General features: G+C 43.2%; 1 protein-coding gene and 2 non-coding genes across 9 annotated transcripts in view; 1 reads left to right on the forward strand and 2 right to left on the reverse strand.

The window, feature by feature from the left end:
• The first annotated feature begins 190 nt into the window (after positions 1–190).
• Positions 191–17,537, forward strand: part of ILRUN (inflammation and lipid regulator with UBA-like and NBR1-like domains) — a 115,610-nt gene continuing 98,263 nt past the window's right edge. For 4 of the 7 annotated variants that reach the window (XM_005553252.4, XM_005553253.4, XM_065544124.2 and 1 more), the window contains exon 1: positions 191–529. In XM_005553252.4, the coding sequence (XP_005553309.3) occupies positions 372–529 (158 nt within the window). In that variant the 5' untranslated portion in view covers positions 191–371. Of the gene's footprint in view, positions 657–17,537 lie in introns of all 7 variants that reach the window. The other 3 variants (XM_074038338.1, XM_074038339.1, XM_074038337.1) reach the window with 1 other exon arrangement.
• Positions 3,983–4,089, reverse strand: LOC123573262 (small nucleolar RNA U13). The gene has a single exon (XR_006697989.2). It is a non-coding gene; the product is annotated as a small nucleolar RNA U13 (small nucleolar RNA).
• LOC123573247 (small nucleolar RNA U13) lies at positions 16,203–16,306 on the reverse strand. Its single transcript, XR_006697974.1, has one exon. It is a non-coding gene; the product is annotated as a small nucleolar RNA U13 (small nucleolar RNA).

Here is a 17,537-nt window from a genome sequence, read left to right on the forward strand (position 1 = left end):
GGTGAGGTCACGCGGGGACGTCACGAGTTTGTGACGCCACTAAGGGACGGGCCTCCGGGAGAGGAAGGGGCGGGGCCTAGGCTGGCGACGCTTGCGCAGTGGGCGCGGCGCGGGAGGAGGCGGAGGCGGCGGAGTGGCGAGAGGCGAGAGGCGGCGGAGGCGGCGGAGCTGGGGGGGGTGGGAGGGGGGGGAGAGTGAGTGAGTGCCAGAGTGAGTTTACCCCTATGAGACTGTGAGAGGCCCGGGGCCTACCTCAAAGGAGCGGGGTCACGACGCTAGCTAGCAGCGGGCCCCCTCCCGGTCCCCGGGCCCGGCGGCGCGGCGGCGGCTCGGTTGTGAGGAGGCGGGGAAGCGGGTGTCCGGGCCCCGCCATGGAGGGCATGGACGTGGACCTGGACCCGGAGCTGATGCAGAAGTTCAGCTGCCTGGGCACCACCGACAAGGACGTGCTCATCTCTGAGTTCCAGAGGCTGCTCGGCTTCCAGCTCAATCCTGCCGGTTGCGCCTTCTTCCTGGACATGACCAACTGGTGAGCCGGCCCCGCCGTGCCAGCGCTGGCAGCGGCCTCGGGGCCCCTAGGGGAAGGGAAGGGACTCTCGAGCTCGGCGGCAGGGCGAGCCAGGCGGGTACTGAGGGCCACCCCCTTCCCGGGACAGGTAGGACAAGTGGGGGAGCACCGGGGGCATAGGAAGAATTTGAGGGCTGAGCAGGGCTAGAGGAGAGTTAGGGGCCACGGAGGCAGAAGGGGCGGAAGGGAGATGATGTGGGCAGCTCCTGAGGTTTTTCGAGGATTAGGGGCCAAGGGCCAAAGGACGTGAGATGTGAGGAAAAGACTTAGGCATTCAGGCATAGTGGGTAGACTTGGGAGGAAAAGGGTTATGGTATTGGCTAAGAGTAAAAAGCACAGGAGATTTGGATTTGGGGAGTGGGGAAAAAGGTTGGGGTTTGGAGTGAGGGGCTGAGGATGCCAGGATTGGGCGGAAACTATAGGGAAGGATTAGGTGCTGTGGAGCAACCTGAGCACTGGAGAGGCTTGGGAGTTAGGAGCTGAGAACAGATTAATTTGTGTGTCTGTCTCTTTCCAGTTGAGGATAGATAGGGAAAAGGGGGTGATATTATGAGGGAAGACAAGGGGGTATGGTGAGGAAGATGACTTTCTTAAGAGTTATGCCAGGGAGGAGTAGGATCTACTAGTAAATCGACACATGGAGGACTGGGAGTGTTAGACTTGGGACAGGGCCTGGGAACCACCTTAGGAAAAGTGGGGGAAATGAGATGATCTTGGGGAAAGGAACTTTCTGAAGGGACAGGACTCCTGGCAGAGGGTTCATCTGGGGCCACCAGAATGCTGGGAATGGAGAGGGGCTTATCTGAAAGAAAACTAAGTTGACAGATGTTTGGGAAAATGGAGAACTTAGGCTGGGAGCCAAGTGTTTTTGTGTTCACCTTGTAGAAGACTGAATTGGGGCAGAAGACTATCCGACGTAAAGGAGTGTTTCTTGGCTTTGGAAGTAGCACTTGCTGTTATTGACAAGCAAGGCTTCCCCTTGTACTCTGAATAGAGGTTGTTGGATTCACTCAGAGGCAGAGTTGGAGCGGAGACGATTAGACTTTCTTTGAAAGGATTTCAGGTGAAACAACTAATATGTCTTTGGGCAAAAGGCAAAAGGTTCAGTGCCCTTTGCTCTGTTGGGCATTCAGTCTCCTGACATGTGGAATCTTGTTTCTTTTGGCATCACTTGCACAACCAACCTCTCTTTTATTCCTTGTACCCTGAATGCCTCGAGCAATGATGGAAAAGAGGCTGTAAACCTACTTTTTGTCCCACTCCTAACCTAGTCCTACCCTGGATGATGCTCATCTGTTAGTAGGAGCCTTGTAGCCGTGGCTGCACCAAAGGTGATGTGTAAATTTTTTTTTTTTTTTTTTTTTAGACGGAGTCTCGCTCTGTCGCTCAGGCTGGAGTGCAGTGACGCAACCTCGATTCACTGCAACCTCTGCTTCCCAGGTTCAAGCAATTCTCCTGTCTCAGCCTCCCCAGCAGCTGGGACTACAGGCGCACACCACCTCGCCTGGCTAATTTTTTTGTATTTTTAGTAGAGATGGAGTTTCACCATATTGGTCAGGCAGATCTTGAACTGACCTCAGGTGACCCACCTGCCTTTGCCTCCCAAAGTGCTGGGAACATGTGTGAGCCAATTTTTTTTTTTTTTTTTTTTCCCTGTGTATCATCTTTGATGGGTCTTACTATTTTATCTTTAAGGTCGATTATTACAGCAAGAGCAGGTTTAAATTTCTAGATGTTTGGAAAACTCTTTGACTGGATGCAGGAGACAGCCTTTAGAATTAATCGTTTGTAATCTCCATTTGTATCTGTTACATCTGATGATCTCAGGCAGGGAATATAGCCTACTGTAGTTTTCTGACAGCTAACCTGAGGTGTTTAGTCAGAGAGACATGGGTTATTGAACACACTGAGAAGAGCTATTACTCTGGTGAAATTTAGAAGTAAAGTTATATCTTGAAGAGAGTTGTTCTCTTGCCTGACTGCTTCCCACCTCCGGCTCTTTTTCTTCCTTGTTTACACTAGTTCAGCATAGGAAACTTGGCATATTGTTGCTGCTAGTTTGGTAGGAGAGGATCATTATTTCTCCCAACCCCTTGTGAATTGGACTATTTAAACACTGCCCTAATAAGTTTTAAGTTCTTTAGGGTCAGTCTTTATTAGTGTAATTATTATGGCTACAAAAGCAGTGTAATGAATTTTATATGTTTGAGGTATGTATTTAACGTCTAAGATTTTTCTTAGGTGTTGTGGAAAGTGAATAGGTGAGGCCCAGTGTGGATAAGAAAAAAAAAAAACTTAAAAGGCTGCACGCCTATAATCCCAGCACTTTGGGAGGCTGGCTGAGGCAGGAGGATCACTTGAGTCTAGGAGTTTGAGACTAGCCTGGGTGACATAGTGAGATCCTGTCTCTACAAAAAATACAGCAAAATGAACCGGACATAATGGTGTGCGCCTGTAGTCCCAGCTACTTGGGAGGCTGAGGTGGGAGGATCACCCTGGGAAGTCGAGGCTGCAGTGAGCTGAAATCGCACCGTTGCACTCTAGACTGGGTGACAGAGTGGTGAGATGCTGTCTCAAAAAAAAAAAAAATGTGTATATATATACATATATATATATATATAGTTGGACTATAAAAGTTGTATTTGAGTTTTTACACGAAAAACTTAAGTTCAAAGCCATGGAGTAGCATATATGTTGATGACATGTTATTTCTGTATAAAAACAAGTTACATATATAAGCAAAGGAGTGAGCTGTTAAGAAAATGTGTTCTGGGCCAGGTGTCGTGGTGCATGCCTGTAGTCCCAGCTACCTGGGAGCCTGAGGTAGGAAGATACCTGAGCCCAGGAGATCGAGGCTGCAGTGAACCGTGATCATGCCACTGCCCTCCAGCCTGGGTGGCAGGATAAGACTCTGTCTGGGGGAAAGAAAAAAAAAAAGTGTTCTGGCTTTAGAGAAATTGAGAAGTTGGAAGTCAGTAGCTTAGAAATCCATGCAGTTAAGTGATAATTCAACTTTAAGTCACATTACCTTATTTTTTGGCTGTATAAGGCATGTTCTTTATTTTCTTTGATTATAAAATGAAAAATCACTTGTGAACTAAAAGCAGGAAGGCTTTTCATTTTTTTCTTTCTTATGAAAGATAGCGCCATAATCTAATACTGTGTTTTTTGATTCCTGTGTTTACCTAATTCATCTTGACAGTTTTGTATTTTATTTTTTGAGACAGGGTCTTATTCTGTCGCCCAGGCTGAAGTGCAGTGGCACAACCATGGCTCACTACAGCCTCCCAGACTTGAGCAATCCTCCCACCTCAGCCTCTTGAGTAGCTGGGACTACAGATGCGTGCCACCATGACTGGCTAATTTTTTTATTTTTTTACTTTTTATTTAATTTAATTTTTTTCCTTTTTCTCATGTCAGATGAGTAATGTGCGCGTGTTATATAACAAGATTCAAGGTTGGCACATGTCACGCATGCATGTAAACCACCCAATCATCACACATACGAATTGCAAAAGGATCAATTTAAAAATTTTTTTAGAGATGGGTTGCACTGTGTTGCCAGACCTAGTCTCGAACTCTTGGGCTCAGTCCTGCCTTAGTCTCCCAAAGTGTTGGAATTATAGACGTGAGCCACTGTGTCCAGCCAAGATTTTTTTTTCAAACATCCATCATAATTAATAAAATCTAGGTAAATATATATACACATAGTGTGCATGCATGCACATATCACAGTATTTGTATGTGTTGCTCAAGTAGAAATCTAAAGTCTAGACATGTGTTGTTTTAAGCATCATTTAATTTCTAACTGGGCAACTGTTGACATAGTCCTAATACAAGTTGACAAAAAATCTCTCAGCTTGCTGTCATGATTAACCTGTTGAATTGAAGATGATTAATCTTACTGTGACTTCATAAGTTCCTGCTTTGGGTTGTAATAAATACCATTCAGTTGTCTGATGTCTATTAAAAAATAATGTGGTAAATTAAAAATCATTGTTGAAAAGCGAAGACCCTCAGTCTTCTAAAATTAAACCTGAGTGCAGTAGCTCACTCCTATAATCCCAGCACTTTGGGAGACCAAGGCAGTAGGATTGCTTGAACCCAGGAGTTTGAGACCAGCATGGGCAAGATAGTGAGACCTCAATCTCTACAAAAATAAAAAAATTAGCTGCTCAGGGTGGCGCTCACCTGTAGTCCAAGACAAGTGGGAGGCTGAGGTGGGAGGATCAGTTGAGCCTGGGAGGTGAAGGGTGCAGTGAGCCGTGATTGTGCCGCTGTACTCCTGCCCAGGTAACAGAGAGAGACCCTGTCTCAAAAATAAAATAAAAATAAAACCTGAGTTGGAAAGGTTATGCTCTTGTGATGAAAAGTAAGAATTTTGTCATTGTTGAAAAACTGACTAAATGGAATGTTTTGGCCTTGTAGGTCTTCTACCTTGTTAACACATTTTTTTTTTTTTTTTGGTCTTAGGTTGACAACATTGTGTAGATATTTCTTTTCTTTTCTCTTTTCTTTTCTTTTCGAGACGGAGTCTTGCTCTGTCGCCCAGGCTGGAGTGCAGTGGCACCATATTGGCTCAATGCAACCGATTCTCCTGTTTCAGCCTCCCGAGTAGCTGGGACTATGGGCACCCACCACCACAACTGGCTAATTTTTGTAGTTTTAGTAGAGATGGGGTTTCACCACGTTTGGCCAGGCTGGTCTCGAACTCCTGACCTCAAATGATCCACCCACCTTGGCTGGGATTATAGGCGTGGGCCACTGCACCTGGCTTCTGTTTGTTAAATTTAGAACCAAATATTGTTTTCAGTTGAGCATGTTTGTAGCATTTATACCTGAGCTGGCAGCCATGCTGCTGGAGATTGATGCAATTGCCTGTTAACAAAAGTAGTCAATTTTCAGTTCCTAAGTGAGTATGTAAAGTGAATAAATGGTATGGTGAAAGTAAACCCAATATCTAAACCAAATTGAAATGACTTGTAGATTAATATCTGCAGTGTTCTATAGGTGGAATGTCTTTCAGAGATACTATTGGGCTGTGAATACAGAACTTGGAATTCTAAAACTGGAAACTGACTTAAGAGATTCTCTAGTTTAGGCCAGGCTCAGTGGCTCATGCCTGTAATCCCAGCACTTTGGGAGGCCGAGGCGGGCGGATCATGAGGTCAGGAGATTGAGACCATCGTGGCTAGCACGGTAACACCCCGTCTCTACTAAAAATACCTTAAAAAAAATTAGCCGGGTGTGGTGGTGGGCGCCTATAGTCCCAGCTACTCGGAAGGCTGAGGCAGGAGAATGGCGTGAACCCAGGAGGCGGAGCTTGCAGTGAGCTGAGATCGTGCCTCTGCACTCCAGCCTGGGCCACAGAGCGAGACTCCATCTCAAAAAAAGAGAGAGGGTCTCTAGTTTATTCCAACTTTTCCTGCAGATTTGCGTCCAGCCCTTCTAAGATAGTCATCTGTCCTATTATTGTATCCCTACATGCAGAGATTTGCATGATACCTTATTATAATGTTTAATTACTTTCCAGTTAGAATTATGTTAAAACTAAACCTTCCTTGCTACGATTTAAGCCTTTTTCGTTTGTGTATGTCCTCCTTGGAGATGGAGGGAGGATATCTAATAAACACTCTGTTAAGACATCAGAAAGCTTCTATTAATTGAAATTACTAAAAATTTTCAACTATGTAAAAGTTAAACATGTTCAATTTAATGGGTTCATGTTTTTTAATGTAGTCTAATTGGCTTTTTTTTTTTTTTTTTAAATGGGAAACCAACAAGATTCAGAGGAGAGCTTACCTCACTTTTTAAGAATTTGTGGTAAAATATATGTAACAAAATTTACCCTTTCAATCAATTTATTTATTTATTTATTTTTAATTTTTTTTTTTTTTTTTTGAGACACAGTTTCACTCTGTCCCCCAGGCTGGAGTGCAGTGGCGCATTCTTGGCTCACTGCAACCTCTACCTCCCAGGTTCAAGCAATTCTTGTGCGTCAGCCTCCCAAGTAGCTGGGATTATAGGTATGGGCCACCACCTCTGGCTAATTTTTTATTAGTAGTAGAGATGAGGTTTTGCCATGTTGGCCAGGCTGGTCTCAAACTCCTGACCTCGGGTGATCCACCTGCCTCAGCCTGCCAAAGTGCTGGGATTACAGGCGTGAGCCACCACGCCCACATTTAAATCAGTTTAAGGTGTACAGTTCAATGTTACATTAGGTGTTCATTATGAGTTGTTTAGCATTAGTGACAAGAGTCAAATAACTCTTCTAGATTTTTATACGACATTAACTTAGGAGTTAGTACTGGCCTTATTTCTCAGTATAGCAGTAGATAAAATATCTTTTAATAGCATATAGACAATGTTTTTCTACCTCCTAATTAGGCTAGTGCTGTGCAGTTGTGGTATTGCAACATCCTAGGTTGCCTGCAGGTATCTTCAGGGAGCAGTGTGTATGTTTTGGAATTCTACTTGCGTCCTCTATGGATGGAATAGATGTTTTCTAGAAAAGTAACTTAGGGCCGGACGTGGTGGCTCAAGCCTGTAATCCTAGCACTTTGGGAGGCCGAGACGGGCGAATCACGAGGTCAGGAGATCGAGACCATCTTGGCTAACACGGTGAAACCCCGTCTCTACTAAAAAATACAAAAAATTAGCCAGGCAAGGTGGCGGGCGCCTGTAGTCCCAGCTGCTCGGGAGGCTGAGGCAGGAGAATGGCGTGAACCCGAGAGGCGGAGCTTGCAGTGAGCTGAGATCCAGCTATTGCACTCCAGCCTGGGTGACAGAGTGAGACTCTGTCTCAAAAAAAAAAAAAAAAAAGAAAAAAGAAAAGTAACTTAGGAGAAATATTTCCGTAAAATATAATGTCCTATTAACTTTCTCAACATTGTCAGAAACACCCTACTAGATAAAGATATAACCACAAATCAATGAAATGAAATTAGAATCTAGATGTGAAAATCAGTTGTACCTCTTATCGCACAGTGCCTTCTCTGCCTGTTAATCCGTTTCTTAGTCACCCATGCTAAATGAGTTTCTCATCTACGCCGTGGTTTATATGTGTAAATCTAGGAAAACGTTCCTTTATGATAGAGATAATACTTGCTATTAATATTGGTTTCCTTAAATAAATGTGTGTCAAACAGTAGTTATAGGAAGAGGGCAAGGAAGGGCTACATAATAGCCGTAGAATATTTTGTACTCTATTGCATTTTTTTAAAAGGTTGAGAGTTCTTTGGACATTCTATCGATTGATTGATTGATTGATTGATTGAGACGGAGTCTCTCTCTGTTGCCCAGGCTGGAGTGCAATAGCAGGATCTCGGCTCACTGTAACCTCCGCCTCCTGGGTTCAAGCAATTCTTCTGTCTCAGCCTCCCGAGCAGCTGTGATTACAGGAGTGCACCATCACACCCGGCTAATTTTAGTATTTTTTATAGTGTTGGGTCTAACCGTATTGGCCAAACTGGTCTCGAACTTCTGACCTCAGGTGATCTGCCCACCTCGGCCTCCCAAAGTGCTGGGATTACAGGTGTGAGCCACCACGCCTGGCCTATTTATTTTTTTTGAAACAGGGTATCACTCTGTCACCCACACTGGAGCAGCACAATGGTTCATTCATAGCTCACTGCAGCCTGGACTTCTGGGGCAAAAATGATCCTCCCACCCCAGCCTCCCAAGTAGCTGGGACCACAGGCATGCACCATCATGCCCGGCTAATTTTCCTTTTTTTAAATTTTTGTGGAGACTGGACCTCCCTATGGTGCCCAGGCTGCACTTTTTGTTTGTTTGTTTTTTAAAGAGACGAGGTCTCACTATTCTGGCCAGGCTGGTCTTGAACTCCTGGGCTCAAGTAATTCTCCCACCTTGGCTTCCCAAAGTGCTGGGATAACAGGTGTGAGCCACCGTGCCTAGCCTTTTTTTTTTTTTTTTTTAAAGAGACTAGGTCTTGCCCTGTGGCCCAAGCTAGAGTGCAGTGGTGATGTTAGTTCACTGTAACCTCAAACTCCTGGTGTCAAGTGATCCTCCCACCTCAGCTTCGGAATACCTGGGACTACAGGTCTGCGCCACCCACACCTGGCTAATTTATTTTGTTTTGTAAAGAGATGGGTCTCATGTTTTCCAGGCTGGTCTTGAACTCCTGGCCTTAAGCAGCCCTCCTGCCTCAACATCCCAAAGTGTGGGGATTATTTTCCAGTTTTTTTGGTCTTTTTTTTTTTTTTTTTGGCACATGCACATTGGGACTCTTGGTATAATGTAGAATAGTTTACAAATAGAGCAGCCAGGTTCACTTTATTTTTAAAGGAACACAGTAAAAAGTACGTTGCTATCCTGCAGAAAGTCTTCTTTTTGCTGTGCTGTTACTGTAGGACTTGCATTTCTGAGCATACATCATGTCAGAGCTAATCACCATTATAGCCAGAGTGGGCAAAGGTGGTTTCTTTACCACCTCCCATTTCCCATTAAATGTATCTGTCACGTAATAGCAAAAACTATCAACCAGGCAATATTAAACAAATGTATTTTGGTTAGATCCCTAGCAGATGGTGTAATGCAAAAGCAGAGGACAGCCCATATCATAATTTTCTTTCTAATGGGAAACTCACATACCTGAGACTATCAGAGAAAAGTTATAGGATAATAAGAAGAAACATTCATAGCTTAATTCTGTATTAACAGTAAACTTTCAGAACAGATAGGAGTGGACTGAATTGAATAGAACCAGCAATTCACAAGGATTGAGTGCCAGCTATGCGCAAGTTGCTTATAAGTTAAGTTTTCTGTCATCCTAGCATTTTGGGAGGCCAAAGTAGGCAGATCTCTTGAGACCAGGAGTTCGAGACCAGCCTGGCCAACATGGTGAAACCCTAGCTCTACTAAAAAAAATACAAAAAATTAGCCAGGCATGGTGGTGTGCACCTGTAATTCCAGCTGCTTGGGAGGCCGAGGCAGGAGAATCGCTTGAACCCAAGGGACGGACGTTGTAGTGAGCTGAGATCGCACCACTGCACTCCAGCTTGGGCAACAGAGCAAGACCCTGTTTCAAAAAAAAAAAGAAGTAAGTTTTGAAATGGTTGGGGGATTAGAATTGATGGAAAAGCAGCATATTATAGTCAGAAGATATTTTCTAGGTGAAATAAAGGAAGAGCAGGTGGAGCAGGAGCCATATAGAAGATTGGCTTGTCTAGAATGTGGTTAATGAAATAAAGGCATGACAAGATGCGGAGCTCACTTTTATTTTTGATTTGGAATATTGCTGATTTTTAAAATAAGATTGTGAAATTGATACCATGTAAAATTAGCTATTTTATTTTTATTTATTTAATTTTAATTTTTTTAGAGACGAGATCTCACTGTGTTGCCCAGGCTGGAGTGCAGTGGCTGTTTACAGGCATGAGCATGTAGCACATTACAGCCTTGAACTCCGAGGCTCAAGTGATCCTCCCACCTCAGCTACCTGAGTAGTTGCGACTACATGTGTGCAGTACTGTGCCTGGCAAAATTAACTGTTTTAAAATGAACAATTCAGTGGTGGTTAGTGCATTCACAGTGTTGTGCAGCCACCACCTCTCTCTTGTTTCCAGACTTTTTCATAACCCCAAATTGAAACTTTACACCCATTAAGCCTGTGTAAAAGACTATTCTCTCCTCAGCCATTGGCAATGAGCAGTCTGAGTTCTGTCTCTATGTATGTACCTATTCTGGATATTTTCTTTTCTTTTCTTTTTTTTTTTTTTTTAATGGAGTTTCACTCTTGTTGCCCAGGCTAGAGTGAAATGACATGATTTCGGCTCACTGCAACCTCCGCCTCCCAGGTTCAAGTGATTCTCCTGCCTCAGCCTCCTGTGGATATTTCATGTAAATAGGATTGTACAGTATTTGTCCTTTTGTGTCTGTGTCTTTTTGTTGTTGTTGCCACCCCAGGCTGGAGTACAGTGGCGTGATCTCAGCTCACTACAACCTCTGCCTCCCAGGTTCAAGCGATTCTCTTGCCTTAGCCTCCCAAGTAACTGGGATTACAGGCATACAAGATCACGCCTGGCTAATTTTTATATTTTTTGTAGAGATGGGGTTTCACTATGTTGGCCAGGCTAGTCTTGAACTTCTGACCTCAAGTGATCCATCTGCCTTGGCCTCCAAAAGTGCTGGGATTACAGAAATGAGCCACTGTGCCCAGGCTTTTTTTTTTTTTTTGGTTTCTTTTAATGAAGCCTGTGTTTCTTGCCATGGCATCTTTCATTTAGCATAATGTTTTCAGGGTTCATCCATGTTGTAGTATGTATCAGTACTTCATTTTTTTTTATTTTTTATTTTTTATTGAGACAGACTCTCATTCTGTTGCCCAGGCTGGAACGCACTGGTGCTATCATGGCTAAGTGCAGCTTCGATTCCTGGTCTCAATCCATCCTCCCACCTCAGTCTTCCAAGTAGCTGGGATATAGGCATGTGCCACCATGCCCAGCCAATTTTTGTATTTTTTGTACAGACAAGATTTTGCCATGTTGCCCAAACTTGTTTAGAATTCCTGGGCTTAAGGGATCCACCAGCACTGGCCTCCCAAAGTTTTGGGATTACAGGCATGAGCCACCCCCCAACTCCCACCCCTGGCATCACTCTTTTTTATGGCTGAATAGTATTCCATTGTATATACATATCACAACTTGTTTTACCTGTTCATTCATTGGTAGACATTTGTTAGACATTCTGTCTTTTGACTGTTCTGAATAGTAAAGTTTTGAATATATGTGTGTACCTGTATTTGTTTGAGTACCTTTTTTTAGTTCCTTTAAGTATGTGTCTAGGAATGGAATTTTTGGATCATATGGTCATTCTGTTTTTGAGGAATCACCAAACTGTTTTCCACAGTGGCTGAATCATTTTACATTCCCAGCTGCAATGTATGAGTTGGTCCCAATTTCTCCACATCCTTGCCAACACTTGTTATTTTTCTTTCTTCTTTTAAACTTCCAGTTTAATGGAATATATATATGTATATGTGTGTGTGTGCATATATATAAGTTTTTGAGATGGAGTCTTGCTGTGTTGCCCAGACTGGAGTGCAGTGGCGCAATCTTGGCTCACTGCAACCTCCACCTCCTGGGTTCAAGCAATTCTCCTGCCCCAGCCTCCCAAGTAGCTGGGACTACAGGTGTGTGCCATCACGCCCGGCTAATATTTTTTGAACTTTTAGTAGAGACGGGGTTTCACCTTATTGGCCAGGCTGGTCTCAAATTCCTGACTTCAGGTGACCCGTCTGCCTTGTCCTCCCAAAGTGCTTGGATTACAGGCGTGAGCCACCACGCTCAGCCAACATTTTTCTTTTTAAAACTATAGCCATCCTAGTGGGTATGGATTGGTACCTTATTATGATTTTGGTTCTTATTTTTCTAATTACTAATTATATGAACATATTTTTATGTGCTTGTTGGCCATTTGTATATCTTCTTTGGAGAAATATCCATGTAAGTCCTTTGCCCATTTCTTTCCCCCACCTCCAGAGGAATTTTGTTGATGGCTCTAGTTTATTCCCTCCCAAAAGACCAACAGCAACCAGATGAAGTGAACTTAACCATAGGATTGTATTGTCTTCATAATAAAATTAGAGATGACATTTAGAACTGGATCACTTGGTCTTTTCTCGTCTTATCTCCTCCCAGTTCAGAATACTTGTATGTCTTAAAAGCAAGCATTCTTTTACATCTGCAGTTGGGTTCAATGCACTCTAGCCTCAGCACAATCTTCTTTATAGTTATAACCTTTTTCTGGAAAATTGGCTTAGTCTGCCCACGATAGCCACCCTGCTTCCTGTCATAATGCTGCTTTCTCTGGGCATACAGAGAATCCTTGCCTTTCTTATACTGTGTTACTTTGTGGGGTTGTTGTTTGCCATACTTCTTATAGAGAGTCTGGTGGCTTTTAGGAGTGTTCATTATGTTTGCTGGAGCACTGTCAGCACAAAAAGGCTTTGCCCATTTTTAAATTGGGTTGTCTTTTTGTTGTTCAGTTGTAAGAAGAAGTCTTTATATATTCTGGATATTAAACCTTTATTGGTTATATAAATTGCACTATTTTCTCCCATTCTGTAGGCTGTTTTTTCACTTTGTTGACAATGTCCTTTGATGCACACATGTTTCTGATGTGCTGAGGTCCATATCAACTCTTTTTTTCTTCGCCTGTGTTTTTGATGTCGTATCTTAAAATTCATTACCATGTAATCCCAGCACTTTGGGAGGCCGAGACGGGCGAATCACGAGGTCAGGAGATCGAGACCATCCTGGTTAACACGGTGAAACCTCGTCTCTACTAAAAATACAAAAAACTAGCCGGGCGAGGTGGCGGGCGCCTGTAGTCCCAGCTACTCGGGAGACTGAGGCAGGAGAATGGCGTAAACCTGGGAGGCGGAGCTTGCAGTGAGCTGAGATCCGGCCACTGTACTCCAACCTGGGCGGCAGAGCTAGACTCCGTCTCAAAAAAAAAAAAAAAATTCATTACCAAATCCAAGGTCATGAAGATTTATCGCTTTGTTTTCTTCTAAGAGTTTTATAGTTTTAGTTGTTTATATTTAGGTTGTTGGTCCATTTTGTATATAGATATCAGTTTTGTATAATTAATTTTTGTGTATGGTATGAGATGGGGACCAGCTTTACTCTGTGGAGCTTAATTTTGATCATGTTTCTGCTCTGGGACTGGCTTCTCATTAGCTCTGTACTAAATATATCCTTTAAGTGTAGTAAATATATATTTTGCTCTCTTTAGCCATCACTAAAAGTTGGGCCAGAAAAAAAGTGTGCAGGATTTTCTGGTCGGGTCAGAAAACTTATGAATGTTCCGTTGATACTCAAAACTGGATGTGTTTAAAAGGTCAATTTGCCAGGTGCAGTGGTGCACGCTTGTAGTCTTAGCTACTTGGGGTGCTGAGGCAGGAGGATTGCTTGAGCCCAGAAGTTCTGGGCTGTAGTGCGCTATGCTGGTTGGGTGTCTGTACTAAGTTCGTTATCAATATGGTGATCTCCTGGGAGGGAGCAGGAGACCACCAGATTGCCTAAGGAGGGGGCGGGCCAGCCCAGGTTGGAAATGGAGCAGGTCAAAACTCCCGTGCTAATCGGTAGTGGGATTACGTCTGTGAATAGCCACTGCACTCCATAGCAAGACCCAGTCTTTAAAAAAATAAAAAATTTAAAAATAAAAATCATTAAAGGTCAATTTATCCTTTTCCTTACTCCAGCCAGTTTTTCTTTCTAACTTTTCCTTGTTCTGTTTGTAGCTTCAGTGGTCTCCCAGAAATTAGACTTGAACTGAGTTATCTTTAAGGTCCTCTCTTTCCTGGAGACCCCAGTTCATTTGCCAAATCCAGTTAATTTTCACCTGGATTTGGTAGTGTACTTCCCAAATGTCTCTTTTTTTCCATTCCCACTGCCACTGCCTTAGTTTGCAGATTATGTTACTAGTTTAACAGAGTAACATTAGGCATAGTCCAAGTCGGTTTTCTACATGTGGCTTTCTTCCTTCCAGTCTATTTTGTGGACATACCACTACTAGATCAATATTTCTAAATCACAGCTTCAATCTAGGCCCTTCTTAGAAACCTCTAGCAGGGCCTTGTTGCTTACCAGATACAGAATAGCAAGCTTCAGCTTGACATTCATTCAGGACTCTGCAAAGACTGGTCCCAGTTTACCTAATTCTGCCTTTCCTGGCATATCTTTGCAATGAATGTTCTGCTTTTCTTTGCTTTATTCAAACTAGGCTGTTGCTCATTCCCACATAAACTTTTGCTCTCCCAGTTTTAAACTTGTTTCTCCTACTTAGAATGCTATTCTTTCCTTTCTCCCTGAAGAAGTCCTATTGTTTTTCTGAAATTGACATACTGATCCTGTTCCTAGTAGTGTACTCTTATTTGAACTCCACTCTCCTTTTTATAGTGTTTATTGTGTATAGAAACACACTTTTGAGAGGACAGCGCCCCCTAACAGCCTTTGTTTCTCCCTAAGCCTTTTATGCACTGCTTTGTACATAGTAGGTGCTCAGTAAACATTTGTTGAAGTAATGTGTGAGGGTAGATGGGAGAAAAGGCTTAATTTTTTTCTTATGCCTATGTTACTCAGTAATTTAGATGTGAATGGACAAAAATATTTTGTAAGCTCTCTAAAGTTCTCTTAGATCATTGCTATTGCGTTTCCATTGAGGAGAAGCTTTAAAAAGTCATATAAGTGCATAATAAGTTCAAATAGTTTAGAATAGTCTAAACAGGGGTTGCAAGCTAAAATATGTTTAGGTGCCAGATGGGTAACAACTGAAGGTGTATGAACTGGAAAGCCTTGCCTTTGTAAAAAGCATGTCTGATACTTGCCTTAAATATTGCCCTGCTAGAATGGGGGCCCAGTGTTAGATTTTTCTATTTTTTTCAAGAGAAGTAAAAAATATAGGTTTTTATAGGAAATGTCCTGGTTCTGTTATTTTTTTTGGGGGGGGGGTGGGGTGCCAAGTCTCGCTCTGTCACCTAGGCTGGAGTGCATTGGCAGGATCACTGCTCACTGCAACTTCCAGTCCCCCATACACCTCCCTGGTCTCTAAGTGATCCTCCCACTTCAGCCTCCCAAGTAGCTGGGACCACAGGCACCTGCCACTATGGCCAGTTAAGTTTTTGCATTTTTAGTAGAGACGGGGTCTTGCCATGTTGCCCAAGCTGGTCTCAAACTCCAGAGCTCAAGCGATCTGCCCACCTTGGCCTCCCAAAGTACTGGGATTACAGGCATGAGCCACTGTGACCGGCTGAAATGTCCTGATTTTTAAATGTTGGCAATATATTCAGGTATTTTTAACACACTGAAGACCAAATATGAAGCACATCTGTAGGCAGAATGTAGTCCTTGGGCTACTCCTTTGTAACCCCTGTACTAAAGATGAGAAGCATAAACCACTCCTGTTTCCAGATACAGCCACTGCTAACTATTTCTTCTGACCTTTTAGAAAATTTCTGTGCACTATATTCTGAGCTGAGATTGCCCCATTGCACAGAATATTCTGTGCAATATATATATGTGTGTATATATATAACATAAAATTTTCTATGCATGTGTATGTATGTAAAATTATATATATAAACTTTTTAAACAGCTGTAGTTACTGCTGTTGATTATCTTTAATCTTCAGAGTAGTAGATACCAAGGCCCTTATACCTCCATTGTTTGAGTGGGAACTGAATTTAGTTGTCAAGGTACTTGGATAGGCTGATCATATATACATATATATACACATACATGTATATACAAATACACAAACACGTGTGTAAAAATACACACGTGTGTTTGTGTGTGTATGTATATATATATTCTTTTTTGAGACAGGATCAAAAAGGTAGGTTTTTATACGAAAGGTCTTGGTTTTGTTTTTTTTTTGTTGGGGTAACAGGGTCTTGCTCTGTCATCCAGGCTGGAGTGCAATGACGTGATCATGGCTCACTGCAGCCTCGACTTCCCCGGCTCCAGCAATCCTCCCACCTCAACCTCCCGAATAGCTGGGACTACAGCTGTGTGCCAGCATGCCTGGCTAATTTTTAAAATTTTTTGTAGAGATGGGGTCTCCCTATGTTGCTCTGACTGGATTTTTATTTTGTTTTATTTTATTTTCACATCAGAGAGATAATGTGCAAATGTCATAACAAGGTTTGAGGGAGGCACATGTCTCACGTAAGTGTGAACACCCAATCATCACGCTTATGAACTACAAAAGGATCAATATTTTAAAAAATTAACAATGTTCTGGGTGTGGTGGCTCATGTCTGTAATCCCAGCACTTTGGGAGGCCGAGGCAGGCAAATCGTATGAGTCTAGGAGTTTGAGACTAGCCTGGGCCACATAGGGAGACCCCAACTCTACAAAAAATACAGAAATTAGCCAGGCATGGTGACATGAGCTTGTAGTCCCAGCTACTCGGGAGGCTGAGATGAGAGGATCACTTCAGAAGATGGAGGTTGGCCGGACACAGTGGCTCACGCCTGTAATCCCAGCACTTTGGGAGGCCAAGGCGGGTGGATCACGAGGTCAGAAGATCGAGACCATCCTGGCTAACACGGTGAAACCCTGTCTCTACTAAAAATACAAAAAAATTAGCTGGGTGTGGTGGCGGGTACCTGTAGTCCCAGCTACTCGGGAGGCAGAGGCAGAAGAATGGCGTGAACCTGGGAGGCAGAGCTTGCAGTGAGCCGAGATTGTGCCACTGCACTCCAGCCTGGGCGACAGAGCAAGACTCCGTCTCAAAAAAAAAAAAAAAAAAAAAAAGGATGGAGGTTGCAGTGAGCTGAGATTGCCCCATCGCACTCCAGCTTGGGTGAGAGAGCAAGACCCTGTCTTAAACAAGGCTGTGCATGATGGCTCATGCCTGTAATCCCAGCACTTTGGGAGGCCGAGGTAGGCGGATCATGAGGTCAGGAGTTCGAAACCAGCCTGCCCAACATGGTGAAACCCCGTCTCTAGTAAAAATGTAAAAATTAGCTGGGCGTGGTGGTATGCACCTGTAATCCCAACTACTCAGGAGGCTGAGTCAGGAGAATCGCTTGAACCCGGGAGGCAGAGGTTGCGGTGAGCTGAGGTCGCACCGCTACACTCCAGCCTGGAAGACAGAGCAAAACTGTCTCAAAAAAAAAAAAAAACAAAAAACAAAAAACAGTGTAGTGGTGGACTTTGTCATTTGAAATATAGTAAAATCGCTTCTCATTAAGCAACAAATTCTTATCCAGTAATTATGTATAATTTTATTAAAACTTAGTTTTGCTTTGTTAAGAAGTAAACTAGTAGTAAGCTCATCTGACAATACTATTTACATGATATTGTCGGAGAACAAGAAACCCAAAATGCAACAGGACTAAAACTGAAAAGGTTTAACTCTTTATTTTTATTTTTAAAATGAGACGGGGTCTTGCTATGTTGGCTGGCTGGTCTCAAACTCTTGAGCTCAAGCAGTTCTC

The sequence above is a fragment of the Macaca fascicularis genome, chromosome 4 (assembly GCF_037993035.2).
Source record: "Macaca fascicularis isolate 582-1 chromosome 4, T2T-MFA8v1.1".
In the NCBI taxonomy this organism is placed as follows: Eukaryota; Metazoa; Chordata; class Mammalia; order Primates; family Cercopithecidae; genus Macaca; species Macaca fascicularis.